Below are 17,353 nucleotides of genomic sequence, written 5' to 3'. Positions count from 1 at the left end.
TTTTATCAAAAATAAACAGCTACTACGATTTAAAAGAAAAAAAAAGAAAACAAGAGATGTAGAATGCATATCATAGTAATGAGATACTAATAATAATAGTAATAATTGCTACAACGATATAGATAATTATGTACTGTAAACGTAAATAGTTGGTATGACAATTGTTTAATTCTTTAAACTCGAAGCACAATTCATTACCATTAAAAAATACAATCAAGAAGTCATTACAATATACATTATGGTTTCACATATATAGCACATATACTTGTATTGAATTTAGTCAACGTTTCCTTTTTTTTTTTTAAGTCTCCAGTTTCATCGATGACAGTATATATATTGCGGGCGCATTTTGTGTTTTACTTTTTCATAGATTTGTTTTATTATGTAAAATAATTCAGGATAAGTTGTTATTATATTATGGTTTTCGCTGGGGGCCTCCAGTATAACAATTTCACGAATTATAAGAGCCAACATCTTCCCTTCTTCTTCTTTTTTACCTACAAACTCACATAATTTTTATAATAACGTTTGGCTGGTTTTATTTTAATAACAGTGAAACCTGTATTGAACAATACTTACTTGTAGTGCTGCCCGGGTGGCTGTTTCAAATACTTCCCTAATACCCTCCTTACTCTTAGCGGAACATTCAAGATAAGCAAACGCGTTGATTTTTTCAGCCATAGCTCTACCTTCTTCTGGTTTTACTGGTTCTTGTTTCATCTTGCTAAGTTCCTTGATAGTATTAGGATCATTGCGCAAGTCTTTTTTGTTTCCAACAAGGATAATGGGCACATTTGGGCAAAAGTGCTTCACCTCCGGTGTCCACTTCTCGGGAATGTTCTCCAAGGAATCGGGACTGTCGATGGAGAAGCACATTAGAATTACGTCTGTGTCGGGATACGACAGCGGACGCAACCTATCGTAATCTTCTTGTCCAGCTGTGTCCCAAAGAGCCAATTCCACCTGTTACAAAATGTTTTATATTGATTAATATTTAATACAATATATTGAAAGAATTTTTTTCTTTTCTTTTTTAAAATATACCTGCTTCCCATCGACCTCGATGTCCGCAACATAATTTTCAAATACCGTAGGTACATACACTTCAGGAAATTGGTCTTTGCTGAAGACTATGAGTAAGCATGTTTTACCACAAGCACCATCACCCACGATAACCAATTTCTTCCTAATGGCTGCCATGAATTCTAAAATATAAATGATTATATTCTTAATTATTATTATTGTATTTTCTATCACTTGAATATGTAACTGTATGCATATCATTTTAATATTTAAAACATACAATATATATATATATATGCAAAAGCAAGAAATACACAATTGTTATAAATTAGTCATCAATTTTAATTTGTGTAATTTATAAATTTGTAGATATTTCAACAAATTCGTATAAATTACTGATTATCTGTTTTAATACTCTCACAATAACTTACCTATTTAAAAATAATTTATTTACACTAAATTAAGTTTATAAAATTTTGATCATTTCTATATTTCTTGCCAGTGATGGCTAGATCAATATGTACAAAGTATATGTACCCAACTTTTACATGTAACATATGAGTAAAATAATAAAAAATGCGCGTCTAATATCTAATATTTTTATCCTATGTACGTATACACTTGTGTATGTACATATACATCTTAAACCATAAATACTAATGTGAAACTCATACTTTGCATATTAAAGATTTCTAAACTGCATTTTCATGCAGCGCATAGATGCAAATAGCATCTTGAAAAACTGTTCAAATACAGATATAAATCAACTGAAATAACATTTTTTGGAAAACACCATTTAAAATTAGTTTAATTAAAAGCATGCAATGAATGAGCATGTAATACACATAAGATAGTCAAACAACTAAATGAGAAAAAAAAACAAAGAATGTTAAAATGATGGAATCAATATCACTGTTAAATGAAACTACTTTTCCTGCAACCTGATAAGAGGCATAAATGAGTAAAAAAGCAATTTTAAATAGATAAAAACTGGGTGCAAATGTGGAAATAGAAATGAAACAATGAAAAAGACAGAGAAAAAGCATTCTTCAGGATAGAGTTAAGAAGAAGTCAGGGTAATCTTTTGAAACTGTTCAATTAGATTTGCTTTTTGATAATGCCATAAACAATGACTCAAATTCAAACCTCGTAGGATATGAAGATTTATTACCTAAAAATACTGCACTGATTTATTTTTAAACATAGTACTAAATTGGTACTAGCATTACATATGTGTATAGCAACATACACTTCTTAGAGCCCTCATGTTTACTTAACTTTACTAAAAACTGTGTCTAATTTCATTACTGCTAACTACTTATATATAGTGGATAGGTAAAAAATTTTTCTTTTTCTATGAACTGATGTCTACTTCAGTACTATTTAGAAAGCGACCTACGAGGGCTGAAGATTTAAAGGATATTGATTGGGTCGTACCTGATCCAGGGTACCCCGTATCGTCTGGACCGAGGCATCGGCCCGTATTGCATCCCATGTTTTTAGTCTTTCTTTCGGCTTCTCTGTTTATAAGTGGACATTTTACATGTTAGAATGGATAGAAGGTTGCGAGATAATTGCATGTACCGCACAGATATAAGTATAAGATATGCATGTATCTCGTTTCTATTATAGTTATAGTACTTATAACATCTGTAAAAGTATTAATACAATCTATGATCATTTATATACGACGTATTTGTAATTTTGATTCATAACTCTTTCCTTCCGATATTTGAAAATACGTATACTACAAGACTTTGCAAAATTGAAGACTAAACATAATATGGATTTAATGTTATCATAGTGTTATCGTAATAACTTCATGTACGCATTAAAATTAAAGTTTTAAGAATTTTTCAAGCGCATAAGGTAAAGCCTTTATTTAATAATTCTACATTAAAAACAAAAGAACAAAAAAAATGATTTGTATCTTTTAATAGTAGAGAAAGATATATTTTGAAGTCGGAATATATTTAAACAAATCTATTTAGATCAAGAGGTATACCCGTGTATTGGTATATTAACTCTTTATGGCAATATTTTAAAATTTATATAGGAGACTATACCTTATGCCTTGGAACAAAACAATGATATCTCCAAAAAACATGCATAAACATATAAGATTGATAGTTGTTTGTATTAAACATGCACTATTAAGAAACATGTGTATCCATCAAAAAATGATATTTGGAAAACAGAAATTAAATAGACAACGGGTAGTACATCCATAATGTTCATGAATAAGATGCTCTATAAAATTACTATTATAGGTGAAATACTTTATAGTATATATGATTATGTATGATATATATATATAACACCAAAAATATACATCATAAGATATGCTGGCATTAGAGCTTTAAAATAACACCTTATTTATCTAAGTTTGGTTATTTGTTAGTTGTTTAGGTACTTATATTTTACACAGATAGTAACTATCAACGTATAAAGCAAGTTTAGCTTAAAAATTTGTATATAATCCAAAAGCATAAATAATTTATTTCTGAGCATTTATTATCTTGTACAAAAGAAATTAAAAGCACTTGTAAGACTGCACAAAAGCAAGAATGTTAGCACCAAATATTTTCTAATATGCGAAAGCATTGCAAATGAAAAGAATAGACTGTACGTTTCAGTTAAATGAGGAGAGTTGCGTGTTAACATTGTGACAATATAATTCCTGCAAAAAGTACTGATCGTACAGGAATACAATATTTTACCTTATTATCTTACAAAATTACATTATCGAAAACTGATTCAAATTAAAAATAAATGAATACCTATTTGAAATGTTAAAATCTCCACATATATTCTAAGTATACAGAGGTCAATTGTTAACCGAAAATCGACGTATGTTTGTTTGGTATTTTTATTAGCGAACGGAAATTCCGATGAAATCACCCCGGTAGGTGAAAAACGAAAGCGCAAGTAAAAAATACGGGAATACTTGTCGGATGGATGGAAACTCGAAATTTTACGGTATTAAACGTACCGACCTTTTGTTTATCGCAGATCCGAGACGTCGATTAGCAGGGCAAACGGCAACGAAGGAATGTCAAGACAGAAGCCGTGACACAGATTTTTGCTTAGGTTTCCAGATAGAGAGCCGAACCTTTTTGCCGAATTTTGCACAGCCGGAAGTGCATTGCCGCGTAACGGAGTAAGAGTGCGGGGGGGGAGAGCCTGAGAGGGATAGCCTGTGGGGGGCGCTAGGGGTGCGACAGGATAGCGACGCAGGGGTCTAAAGTCTGGGGGACGATTTACATACTGAACTAAAACCCAACTTGTATTTGAACTTGTACGAACAGTCCCAAATCAGTGATAGGATTCAGCCGCAGCAGACCGCTTGTGGCTTCTTGTATGTTGAACTAAACGGTCGTCATGCGAAGATATTGTGGATTCGTAACGCATGGCACTCCTTCGGCCCTCTCTCTATCACGGGAGGAGGAGAGCTTTTTTTCCCTCCTTGACACACAGAGTTCCCGGTTCCGCCGTTAACAAACCGATATACGGCACGCTTAAACAACCCCGGCACACATCACAGCACACCCTCGCACCACTCCAACCAGTATTACTTAAGAAATAATTGCGTATTTACCTGAAATGTTAAGCAACAGAAAGTCAAGAAGATGGCTGCCCTCGATGGCCACACCTCAATCTGTTGAGTGTGCGACAATCGATTAGTGGGGGGAGGGGGGGGGGGGGGCATTACACTCAGGATCGTAGCGATACTTTGGAAACTCCCTTACAAATGTATCAAATAGTTTCAATTTTTCAATACATTTTCCATTCCTTTTATTGCTTTATATTAATTGTAATCGTCAAATAGTATATATTACATAAAATTTATACATTATATAAAAAAAGATCATGAATGCGTAAAGCTGAATATCAAAAGAAATGGAAATACAGCTGGACATTAGTACATCATTTCGTTAATTGATATTGGTAGAACTATATTGAACTTTTAATCATCGAAAGAAATAATTTTACTGTATTGACGTTTTTTTAAAAAGGGAATAATTTTAATTCATTTACCATTGAACGATACATTCCTGAGTGGTACTCTGAAACCGGCGAATCATGCGCCACCCGCGCACGTCACAAACCTGTGGAGGGACTTTGCGCACGCATCATGTTGCTCAAATGTATTTGTGGGTGGATGACGAAAAGGGTTGAAAAATATGTAAATAATGCTGCATCGCAGCTTCGTTTCTTAATACCCCCGATATGTAGCACGAGGAAATCGTAATATTAATCGTGACCGCGAAACGAACAAAATACTACTCATTTTTTAATGAAAAATATTCGAAATTTTCTCAACTGTCATCGTAATTATCTCTTTGTTAATAACATAAACAATACCTTCCGGTTTGAAAAATGTAAATACAACAAATTGTAGATATGTATATAGTTTGTTATAGATATATTGTACAGGTGTTTGGCTACAGGTGAATTCCTTTGAGAGGGTGGTAGCTGGGGTGATTTTAAACAATTTTCTCCTTTACCAAAATGCTTGTTAAGACTCAATTTTTGAATTATTAATAAAAAACACCGAATACTTAGAGCGCGCATGCTCAGTGGTTTTTTCGTAGCCAACACTCCTATGGTTGAGCCCATTATACACTAATTGTAAACACTAAAAAATTTAATTTAGTTGACAAAACAAGGAGTATGATATTGTTATTATGTATATACATATAAAATAAATTGTAGTATTAAATATAACAATATGTATTTATACGTACGCTTCGTACGTGCCAAATAAAAATGATATTGTTTTACTCACGCCAGATTGATGTATTTTCATTTATAAAGCAAATAACATAAGTCCCAAAATTTTACAAATGTGTAACGAGTTAAATTTGTTGTGTAAAACATTTGTTTTTTTAATTGTATACATATTCCATCATACAAATAATATAACAAGTATTTAAGTATATTCTGGTTTTCATAAATTTTTATAACTAATTTAAAAAATCAAATATCTATATATTATAAAATATATTAAAGTATTTGATAAAAAACGCAAGTCTTTCTTTAATTTCTTGATTTTTCAATACATGATTTCAGCATATATTTTATCATACAGAAATAATTGTTAAAGTAAGCAGATGCATGTTAGACTGTACAACTCAATAAGGAGTGAAATAGATTGATGACATAAGCAACAGCAGTAAATATACATTCAAATATCCTATTCGCAAAATATTCCCCATGTTCTGATATTTATCACTTGATTTTCGCATATTAAATAATGCCAACATAGTCAAAAGAACAAGTTGTTATATATCTTATTTCATAATTAAATTATAGGAAAATTTCTATAGTTTATATATTTATATATGAATATAATTTTAAGACAGTGATACTTCAAATTAATTTGAGTCACAGTTATAAAAAAAAATAGTAAACACTGTCCCATAACTATTGTATATTTGAATTAAAGTTGTATTTCAATTGTTTCACTTTTTTTTTTTTTCAAATTTTGATAACATTACTCAATCACAGATTGTTTAATTTTGCTGTGGTGGATCCGGGTCATTCGGATTGCCTCCCATTTGCCGTCTTAAAGATTCGATCAACTCGGGGTTAGTATTTTGCAACTGATGTGCAAATTGATGACCACTACAAAATTTTTAAATATATGTTCATATATTATTACGTAGCAGAATTTTATGGATTATAAACAACACTTACGCTTCCAAAAGGGCATCCATGCGCACTCCTTGTTCTGCATTCTCACTTATGAAATTGCCCACCATGTTTTGAAGGGCTTGATCAGACAACATTTGACGTACTATATTCATAAGAGCAGGATTACTCAAAAGCGAACTAAAATCCATACCTGGAAACACACCTCCACCCAATCCCATATTGCTCATGCCTTGCTGAGCCAGTTTTTCTTCTGCTACTTGTAAATTATTTTTATAGCTTTCATTATCAGGTTCCATGTTCAAAGCTTTTTGGTAGCTTTCTTTAGCTTCTTTATGTCTGTCCAAGCTAGAGTATGCTAAACCTAATCGACCATATGCTTTACTGTAAAAAGGATCAATAGACAATGCATTATGACAATCTTTAATTGCTTGCTGGTGATTGCCAATTTTACTATATGCTGCAGCACGGTTACAATAATATACAGCATTACGGCCATCTAATTGAATAGCTCTAGAAAAATTACATCAGTAAATTATAATCATATATATCTTACAATTAAATATAAAATATATACTTTGTATAATTAGCAAGTGCTTCATGGTGTTTTTCAGCTTTCATGAGAGCATTTCCTTCATTCTTTAATCTCTCAGCTTCAGCTTTTGCTTCAGGAGTAGCTTCTGGAACCTGAGGTTTCGCATTTTCTATAGCAGACTTATATACTTCATATAAATTCAAATTTCCTGGAGCATCAGATGCTTGGACATTATAAGCACTCTCTAAACACTGTATTGCCACTTCAAGACTCTCCCGAGAATCTGCTGTAATATCACCATCCTTTAACTGCTGGGTTAAAAACTGAACAATTGCTGCAACTAGTCCTTTGACAGCCATCACTGTCTTAAAAGAGTCGCAATATCTCTGCAAATGAGATAGATTATTAATTAATACCATTATACGTATAAAATTTACATAAATACAGATTTTAATAATGTTCAGTAATACAAATTTTTTTTTATACGTGTCATAACCTCAAAATGGAATTTTGATCATAATTCTTTTAGATAATAAAACGCATTAATTACAATACAGAAATGATAGTTATTATAATGAAAGAATTTTTAATAACACAATGAAGATTGTGTTCATAAATGATGAAATATTTCATTACGCCAATTCACCATAAACTGACATAACCAACAAAACATGCCGGATGAAACAAGGAGTGAATAAACTTTATTAACTACATTTGAATTGTTTTAAATCGACAAAAATGTTTCAATACCCAGGTTATATTGAATATCTTAAACTATACACAATTATACATTAAATAAAATATCTCTCGTAAATAATTCAAGAAGAACAGAAACTGTTCAACTACACAGAACGATACACTGACAGTTTTATTTTAAATCTCCACGTTGGTCACGACTGTAATGATTTCGTGTAAAAAAAGACGCTTTTCGTGATTAATTATACCTTGAAACTTTTATGTAGTGTCGTGTAATAATGACGGAGGATTCAGTGTATTTCAATGGCTTCCACTTCTGTCCACTTCGTGAAGAAGTAAAACCTTCGAGCTTCGTGTATTCTCGACTGTACAGATTTAATACAACGATATATTACGCACACCTCGAAATACTTGCAATCACAAGATTTAATTACCGATATTTTTACGTGATAATTTTATATCATCTATTCGTTTCTTGAATTTTCTTCGGAATAATGAACAAATTAAACTGCAATCGTTCCATCGGAACTGCGCTGACGCAATTTACCCGATACTAAATAGAATCGTTCAAATCGGTGTAACTTTATTTATGGAACTATTATTTATTAGTTATAACTTGAATGCAATAAATATAATTAATGATTCACTTTCTGAGTACAGTTTTATAGTATCAATACATACGTTTCAACTTGATTTGTACGATTTTATGCATAATATATGTATGTATTATATTGCTTTACAAATAAACATTCGATCGAGAGAAAGTCATTTTCTTTTTGTATGTGCAATAAAAAACAAATAAATAAAATATGAGTTAATCCATCTTGTAACAACAAATACTAATTCCTAACAGAAAAGTAGAATATGCCTTATCTGATGAACAGATAAATATCTTATTGGAATTTTAATGCGGTCCCTGTTGTATAATTCTCAATATGGTGCTGTTTTTACTTGTACCAGCAAAAACATAATAATTTCCTAAATAATCAAACGGTACCATCATTTGTAAATCATCCATTTGATGATATACTTTCATTTGAAACTTTTGAGCAAACATGTACTCGTAAATATATAACTGATCGTTTTCTGTTGTGACGATAACGAAAGAATCACTTTGACCATATTCTAAAAAGAAAACAAATTTAATAACTTATCAAAGTTGCTAGTTTACTGTAATACCGACTCAGTTATTCTTACCATCCGAGTAGAAACATTCTATTCCTTCAACCCGCGAATCGTGAAAGAGACTTTGATAATCGTAAAAGTTATCAAATTCTGAATCATAGTGAAAGATGTTTAACGCATTCGTATCGTACTCGTCCAATAAAATGAAGTGATCCTTTTCTTGATGTAGACTTTTTACGTTGCGTGTTTTACCTCCGAATGCTCTCACCATTATAAACTAAAGGATAATATGTATGTTACTATTGACATATATTTCTTTAATATGTACTTAATTAGAAAGAAAATTACTTCGTAAGTAGGTGCGTCTAATTTATATAGAACAGACGTTTCAGAATCTCCAAAGCAACCCAAAAGTACATACGTATGATGATCTATTCGAAAAATTTCGATAGCCCAGGCACCATCAGTGTATAGTTCTTGGTGCAGTAACAGAACATTCTTCTCGAAATCAATTTTATAGATCAGGGAATTTGTACGATGCGTGGCGAGCAGGGTATTATAATAGATTGCTAGCACTACAAAAGCTGTATCTAAAATTAATAAACATTTGATAAACCATTTTCTTGAAATTCGTCGTTTGCATTAAAAAATTAGAGTGAAATTTCATTTACATACTATCGTGTGCCATGAAAACCTCTGCATCTTTTATCAGTCCATGAATCTGAGGAGATATTTCTGTAACCTTAGCTACGACATCTCCCGTTTCAACCAAGCCAGACTTCATCCACGAAATCGTGACGAATTCATCCTCGCTTCTGTTTGAAACACACTCTCGACTACTTGATATTGCATTCGTTATTATGTTTACACCAAATATGTTATTCCGTTCGTGATAATTTCGTACAATTCTAGTATCATTCATTTTTCGAATACGACAGTCTTCTTTAGTAAGTTCAGCTATGTATTCCGTGGGACAGGGGCAATCGTCAGGGAGTCCACAAGCGGATCCTTCTTTCTCTCCGAACATATTAATTTTCGTTATTTCTTCGTAATTAATAACGTCAATTTTCTTAATGTTTGGTACTTGAATTTTCAACCGTTCCTCTTCCTCTATGTACGAGAAAATGTTTCTCAGAGTTGAAGTGATCAGTGTAGAGTCTCGAATGCTCTCTTCTCTTATAGTTTCATTTCGCGTGAACATTTGCAAGCTTTTCCGGCTGTCTTCTTCCACATCATCGAGAACGGTATATAAATTAATCCCGTTTATTAATTTTGAAACGAACACGTTTTGTGGAACTTTAACAGGGGACTTTAAAATCTGAAAATTTGGATAATTTATACCAGAGATTCTATTTAATTTAAAAATCAGAAAAACTGTCTTACTAAATCTCCAGTTATTTCAACGTCTTGGTCGGTTTGTATGCCATTCGAATAAGCCAAGGATATATCCACATTATTGATAGATTTTGTATAAATGTTACCATGCACCACGACATCTTCCTCAAAGATTTTTGAATTGGATATAAGTTGTGCTTCCTCCATTCCATCGAGGACCAGGTTGGAAGGATTTATTCCATTTATTCGCGTCACATTTGTATTTCCTAAGATTTATAAATTAGATTTAAATATATTATATTTTATGCTACCTCTATACGTTGGGCCAATGTGCTTGTTTTTTAAGACTAATTTTTGCCATGATCATTGATTTGTAAGACCTAGCAGGTCCCTGGGACCTAGTTGGCCCAACGTGTAGAAGTAGCATTACATTTTATAGCAGTGCAAAGATGGTTGCACACAGCTTGCAATTTGTAATTTGTAGATACCAGTTATTTCAACGGTGCTATTGAACTGCACATCAACAAATATGTCATGATCTCCATCGGTAGTTATACGATTCTTCATGAACTTATCAAAATATACTCCATCTAGATTCTTCAAATATACGTCCTTAAGTACAACAAGACTTTTGAACGTAACCCTGGGTAACATATCCGTCGCTAAGACTAATCCTTCCAAAGGTGCATCATGAACCTTTGTGTCATTAGTAAGTACTTCTTTAATCGTGACCTCGTGAAGGAAATTTATGGGCATGGTTATCGTTTCATTCTGATCCTTCTTCACCACAGAATTATTAAATTTCAAAATACTGATGTTGTTAATCATGGGAATACTGACGTCATCTGTTACTAGCAAACTATCGGTAATAAGGTTCTGTTTAAAAACCTTCTGCCCAGCTACTCGAATAATGTCTCCATCATCTATCACTGTGTCTGCCACGATGTCGCGTATTTCATCGAATGCTTTATACTCTCCTTTTACTTTTGACGCTGATACATCATTTTCGAAAACGATATCTCCTAATATAGATTGATTAGAAGTTTTAGTCATTGCATTTTTCAAGAAGAACGTCAAAGAAGAAGGGTTCATGGACGAGTTGCTCCAAGTAATATTTCCATGTACTTGCAAGTTGTTGATGCTTATAACTGATAGGTTCAACAGGTTGTTGTACAGCTGAAACAATATATTTATAATTAGAAAAATTTAGTGGTACTATATTAGTATACAGGGTGAATCAGATAAATTGTTACAAATTATTATCTCGGAAACTATAGCAGCCCTAATTTTTTTTTTTTAATTAAACGAAAGTTTCCAGGATAATAGTTTGTAACACTTTATCTGACTCACCCTGTATTGTCTCACGTTATATTAAAACGTTACCTCATTAACATCACGACCATTTAATATCTTCGTCACAACATCTCCTTCTACGAACAAATTTTCAAACGCGACGTTTCCTACTAAAAACAAAGGATCGTCGATCCACTTCAATTCAGAAGTGTCTTTATCATTAATAAATTTACTATTAATATTCTTTGTAGCGATCTTGTAGAAAGAGAATTTCCCAGGTACAACTTGTTTTTTGGATTTTAACAGAATATCATCGAAAAGATTATTTAAATTGATACCGTTCAAAAATTCCAATGTAGCATTCTGCACAATCAACTCATCGATTGTTAAATTTCTATAAAACACGATGTCTTTTGTAAGCATGTTTCGCAGATAAGTTGCTGCTGATTCGTCGTGTATTCGATCAATTTTTAAATCACCTTTCACCGTAAGATCACCATCTATTATCAAGTTTCTTAAATCAGAAATCTTCATGTTTTTCAATGACAAAAGTTTCTTCATATCAATATCATTAATTCTATCAACGTTAAGATTTTCAACATGAAATTCCAGTGTCTTTATAAATTTTTCTTTCTGATCACCCTCAGAGCTCCTTGCACCTCCTAAGAAGGCAACGGTGTCCGTGTCGTTGAGAAAAAGTAACTCAAGCCCCTGTAGTATGTTGACCCGTTTCGCTCGGACGGTAGAAAAATGCATATTTTCAGGAAACACAGACGGTTTCCCGTTCAATATATCAGTTACAGAAAGATTATTGTAAACTTGAGTGAACAGTTGATTTGTATGCAAGTGTTTCAGATATAATTTATCCTGGATAGTTAATGATTCAGGGGCAATATCAAAGAAATTGTTATTTTCTTCTTTTGTGAAGAACATGTCGTCTATATGAACATTTTCAAAATGTAGACTTTTGAAACTCTCTGGAATAGTTGTTGCATTCGTGTAGAAAAATTCATTCTCTAAGAATCCATTTAAATACTTGGTCTGCAAACGATCGATGATCAAATTATTCTCAAATGTGACGCTGTTTTCAAAGGTTTGATCAGTTGATTTCGTCCAGAATGTTTCGAAGATGTTGTTCAGGTTTAATTTTTCGTTGTTTAAAAATATTACTGCATATTTGTCCATGTCCAGAGTTCCAATGTTCACGTTACCATAAACGGTAACGTTGGAGTAAATTTGATGTGGCTGAGATTTTGTTAATTCAGAGGGTAAATCTGCGGTCAGTTTGTCGGTGATTTGTAGCCTCGCAATTTTCACTACACCTGTGAGACAACAATTTATCGTTGGATAATTAATATAATTACAATTACAATCTCGATCTCTTTTTATGATCACCTTTGATTACAGCTTCGGTGGAAATTCGAGCTGCTTCTGAAACTGGAACGTCGTTTATCGAATCCGCGTACAAATCGTCCACCTTTAGTGATTTTATTATGAAAGAATCGAAATGTTGATCGGTGCTTGTAGTCATGTAATTCTCAAATGGTTCTCCATTCAACGTTTCCGTCGTAAGATTCTGAATTTGTAACACATCGTTGTAGATAACATTCCCTGAAAGATTTTATTTAAAACAATTCACCTGAATTAAACAGGGGCAAAGGTATACAAGTTTAGAAAATCTACCTTTGATCTTCTGATTTTTATTAATAACAAATAACTCGCTGAAAAATTCATCGATATCAATATCATTCAATGTTTTCAAGTTCAAGCTTTCCATTGAGACGTTCGAATATAAGAACATTGTATCATTTGAAAATTCAATGTTATTCGGTGCTCTATCTAACACCGTTTTTGACGTGCCATCATTTAATGCCCAATCTAAAATAATCTCATATATATTCAATATAATATTTCTACACCAAGATTCATTTAACCCTTTCGCTGCCACGGTGGTCCCATGGGACTTGGCTTTTCATTTGGGCCATTTGGCCACTAAGAAAAATATGCTATTGGCAAGATTGTACCGTTATTTTAATACATTTCGCAGTTCTTTGCCATTGTAAAATTTGTAATACGAAATTTGTGGCCCACTGGTGCAAGTTCAAAAATTCGCGTAGCAGCGAAAGGGTTAAAAATCACGTGAAACGTACATTGAAATGGAATCCCGCAAATACTGTCAATTTCGACGTTATCTACAACGATATTCTTTCCGCGCAAAGATTCCTGAGTTTTATTCGAATTAACGATATCCTTCGAATTCATATCAAACCCGTTTAAATGATCTACATTCATCTTATCAATTTGCAGGGATCCAATAAATGCATCACCATCGACGAGGATATCTTCGTTTAACAGATTCGTGTTGTTTGATATCAAAAGATTTTTCGACGTTGTTAAAGTATCATTAACATCGCGAATAAGAATATCTAATTTTTTCCGAAGTTCATCAGGTGTAATTACGTCTTCTGCAGCGAAGACGTCGATGTTTTCTACAGTTCCAAAATCAAGCTTAAATGATGGTAAGATCAGTGGTTCTGTTATTGTTAAATCTTTGTCCGCTGGAAATAAAGAAGGCCAGGAGGATTCAGCTTTTTCTATAAGCAGCGTTCTTTGTTGCAATGTTTCAACCAACTCTGCCAAATGTTCCGACAGTATGTCGCTCTCCTTTATCGAATAATCTGAAAATAATTTCCAAAGTTATAGGCGATGGAATAATTGATTCATTTTAAATAGGATAATTGAACCTGAAGGAATTTCTTCTACGCGTAACTCCCATGATTCTATGACATAAGTGTTATCTTCATTCATGATGACCAGCATCATGGTTATCGTGGATTTCTTCGCTTGAATTTGTACGTCGATGATTTTCTTTTCATTGGGTAGCTTCATGGAGCTCAGCAGATTGCGATCCGATGCATTTTCAAATTTGTATAATTGTAACGTGTTCTGGAATGGAATTAATAATTGAAGAATAAAATGCTACGATTGATTGAAAAATGTATCCTTACATTATGACCCACGAAAAAGAAAGTATCATCTTTGATGTTCAAAACATGGAACAAACTGGATGCCTTGATTTCCAGTATTTGCTCCCAGTTCAACAGTTCGTGTCCTGAAAGAATAATTTCGGTAGGTAATGAAGATCAGCAATAACGAACAAAAGAATAATTAAAAACGAACCGTCCCACCAGAACAAGCTACTTGGACTTCGTCCATTCATGAAGAAAATGAAATCGAAACCAGCATGATTATAATGATGAACAGAGACTGGATTTAAAGTCGACAGGAATTGTATTCTATCGAGGCTGATTTCTTTAAATTCGTACACCATGGAACCAATATCGGGTACAGTCATGTCGTTCTGTGCGAATACTAAGATCGTCGATTGCTTGTGCTTGAACGTGGTGACCGATACCGCGGCAATGGTTATTACTTCCACCTCTACGTCCATGTACGTGCCTCTCCAGTGATATATTCTGTGCAGAAAATTTCATTCCTATGCAATACATTTATTCAATGGTTAAGTACGGTTTGCTATTTGAACTTACAAAGAGGGCACAGCAAATTTGCCAGAATTATTAGCCACCACGAGATAAAGACGATTCGCGCGAACGAAGAAGCTAGCATCCATGGGGTATCCTTTATGCTGAATCGACTGTCGATGTCTTATTGTTAGCTGCAGATTATCCGTTCCCGTGTACAAGCTGCATGATCCAGTTTCGTAGCAAATTAAGAGATAAAGCACGCTCTTCCAGACGATGCTCTGTCAGGTGTTAATTAAGATTGTATAAACTAGCCGACTGAAAGTTTATTTAACCCTTTGCAGTCTAATTAAAAATTGGATAAACAACATTAAGCTGCAAAGGGTTAACGACTTAAAGTACTATTTTGCATACTCTGACAAATGTTATAGATTTATCGTTACGAGTTGAAGTTATTTCTTGAGGTAAAGTTTGATTCGACGGAGGTTCATCGAAAGACAATGTAAGGACATAATTCTCTTCGATCAGGAGAACTTTGTTGAATGCGTTCACTGTAAATGGCCGTTTTTTACCGATATCCTGCTGCCACGATTTGTCCCATTTTACATTATACACCTTTCTTTGGACTAGAATAAAATAATTTTGAATTTTTTTTTATTTATTGATCACTTTTTATTTCTTTTTACCTGATGGTTCATTACGAAAGTAGAGTTTAGCTATTTCAATTTTCGTCTGCTTCAATCTCTCATCCAAATAATCATCCATCGAAACATGCGCTAAGACGAAAACGGCGGAACCGAAGACAAGCTAAGATAATAAATAAATAATATTTAATATTTTGTGTTCTTTATAATGGAATTTAGATACATTAATGTACAGACATACCAAAATTCGTAACCACTCCATGATCCCCTAATGATCTAAGACCGATACATCCGTTCACTGATCTAAACTGTAATTGATTTAGAATGGCAATTACAGGTCATTGATTACATATACAAACATCTACGTGTATATACATCAAACGTAAACAAGTAACGACTATTATCGAGATTCGAATCAATCCAAAGCGGAAATGGAATGATACAAATATTTATGGAACAGCATGAACGATAAGAATATTATTTTCAGTCGTAATATTTATACTTATAGGCATTAAATTCACAATTCGCCTTTGCAATCCGCGGGCACCCACAGCTCGGGTCGGCGACCTTTAGGTGGTAGCGGGATTGAGTTTGTTCTCACTGACGAGTCTGGCAGACGATTTTCGCCTCCTACAATATGTTTATTATATTATTTAATAATAGATTTAAAAATATGGTAGTAATATAAGACTGTTTTGCTACGAATCGAGTACCTCATATTTCTACCCTACCTCATATTCGCACCTTCTCCTCTAACGCTTAATTATAGAATATATTTTGCTTATTTAAAAATTGGTCGACGAGTGTTGCGGTACGATTGCGCTTGCATATTCAATAAGTTCTAAGGTGCATACTTCCTCTCACGGCCCTTCGTCAAAGAATAGAAATTAAGTGCTATACAGGTTTGGTGGGTTTTTAAAACTTGTTTTTGCACCCTAAGCAGTCCTTGTCCTCCCTTTCTCATCGTTCCGCTCCTTCCTGAATCACTTTCCTCGGAAAGCTCGAAACGAAAAGGGCGATTAATCAGGATGCATCGTTCGTTCAAGTAGATTGATAGAGAGAAGTTAGGAGAACCCTGTTGTGGAGGGTTCGCAGAAATTCGAAAATGATCAAGTCCAGAGAAAGGCTGGAACGATCACGATTAGATCTGACTGTTATTAATGGAATTTATAAATAGACCTACCCAATGGGCCAGGCAATTGGATGAAATTAGATCAAGGCCTGGGTACAATTCCACATACTACCATTTCTTTTCTGCAAAGAATTTGCAACGTTGCGTCGCGTCGTTCGAATGTATCGTGTTTTATAGTTAAAATAAAACTTTAATTCGTGTTACATTTTTAAAATAATATCATTCTATCTACAAAGTGATGTTACGTACTCTTTTAATCTATGATGTAATATGAAAGATAAGGATATCTAAGTAAATATTTATTTAAAGAAAAATGCATTACCAACCGCTGTTATTCAGTATATCCATTGTAGGTGCATAAGTATATTTATCTACATAAAGAGTTACAATACGAGTCGGGGCCTGTGGGCCCCGAAATGGAACGGTGGATGGT

General features: G+C 33.3%; 3 protein-coding genes across 11 annotated transcripts; all 3 read right to left on the bottom strand.

The window, feature by feature from the left end:
* Positions 1-273: 273 nt before the first annotated feature.
* On the bottom strand, positions 274-4,729 carry LOC114879804 (ras-like GTP-binding protein Rho1). 5 transcript variants are annotated; one of them, XM_029195092.2, is made up of 5 exons: positions 4,622-4,709; positions 2,461-2,543; positions 1,045-1,205; positions 580-963; positions 274-497 (listed from the first exon to the last, which is right to left on the bottom strand). In XM_029195092.2, the coding sequence occupies exons 2-5, from the start codon at positions 2,516-2,518 to the stop codon at positions 459-461; spliced, it is 642 nt and encodes a 213-aa protein (XP_029050925.1). In that variant the 5' UTR covers positions 2,519-2,543; positions 4,622-4,709; the 3' UTR covers positions 274-458. The 5 variants fall into 5 exon arrangements, with proteins under 5 accessions (XP_029050925.1, XP_029050926.1, XP_029050928.1 ...); XM_029195093.2 differs by lacking the exon at positions 4,622-4,709 and adding an exon at positions 4,020-4,271; XM_029195095.2 differs by lacking the exon at positions 2,461-2,543 and having other exon boundaries at positions 4,622-4,729.
* A 1,309-nt stretch (positions 4,730-6,038) lies between these two features.
* LOC114879792 (small glutamine-rich tetratricopeptide repeat-containing protein alpha-like) lies at positions 6,039-8,476 on the bottom strand. 5 transcript variants are annotated; one of them, XM_029195079.2, is made up of 5 exons: positions 8,158-8,476; positions 7,256-7,599; positions 6,884-7,191; positions 6,724-6,799; positions 6,039-6,651 (listed from the first exon to the last, which is right to left on the bottom strand). In XM_029195079.2, the coding sequence occupies exons 2-5, from the start codon at positions 7,570-7,572 to the stop codon at positions 6,540-6,542; spliced, it is 813 nt and encodes a 270-aa protein (XP_029050912.1). In that variant the 5' UTR covers positions 7,573-7,599; positions 8,158-8,476; the 3' UTR covers positions 6,039-6,539. The 5 variants fall into 5 exon arrangements, with proteins under 5 accessions (XP_029050912.1, XP_029050910.1, XP_029050911.1 ...); XM_029195077.2 differs by having other exon boundaries at positions 6,724-6,823; positions 8,158-8,475; XM_029195078.2 differs by having other exon boundaries at positions 6,872-7,191; positions 8,158-8,473.
* Positions 8,477-8,491: 15 nt separating this feature from the next.
* On the bottom strand, positions 8,492-17,161 carry LOC114879783. The gene is made up of 20 exons (XM_046288440.1): positions 16,972-17,161; positions 16,520-16,788; positions 16,295-16,418; positions 16,030-16,098; positions 15,831-15,951; positions 15,559-15,770; positions 15,211-15,425; positions 14,843-15,138; positions 14,671-14,774; positions 14,407-14,608; positions 13,813-14,340; positions 13,346-13,540; positions 13,058-13,273; positions 11,753-12,984; positions 10,858-11,545; positions 10,418-10,635; positions 9,710-10,352; positions 9,383-9,624; positions 9,107-9,311; positions 8,492-9,034 (listed from the first exon to the last, which is right to left on the bottom strand). Exons 4-20 carry the CDS (start codon positions 16,048-16,050, stop codon positions 8,814-8,816), a joined length of 5,559 nt encoding a protein of 1,852 aa, XP_046144396.1. The 5' UTR covers positions 16,051-16,098; positions 16,295-16,418; positions 16,520-16,788; positions 16,972-17,161; the 3' UTR covers positions 8,492-8,813.
* Positions 17,162-17,353: the final 192 nt, after the last annotated feature.

This window comes from Osmia bicornis, chromosome 13 (genome assembly GCF_907164935.1).
Source record: "Osmia bicornis bicornis chromosome 13, iOsmBic2.1, whole genome shotgun sequence".
Classification (NCBI taxonomy): Eukaryota; Metazoa; Arthropoda; class Insecta; order Hymenoptera; family Megachilidae; genus Osmia; species Osmia bicornis.
The sequence above is the reverse complement of the archived record's forward strand: the minus strand, read 5'-3'. Positions and strand labels throughout refer to the sequence as shown.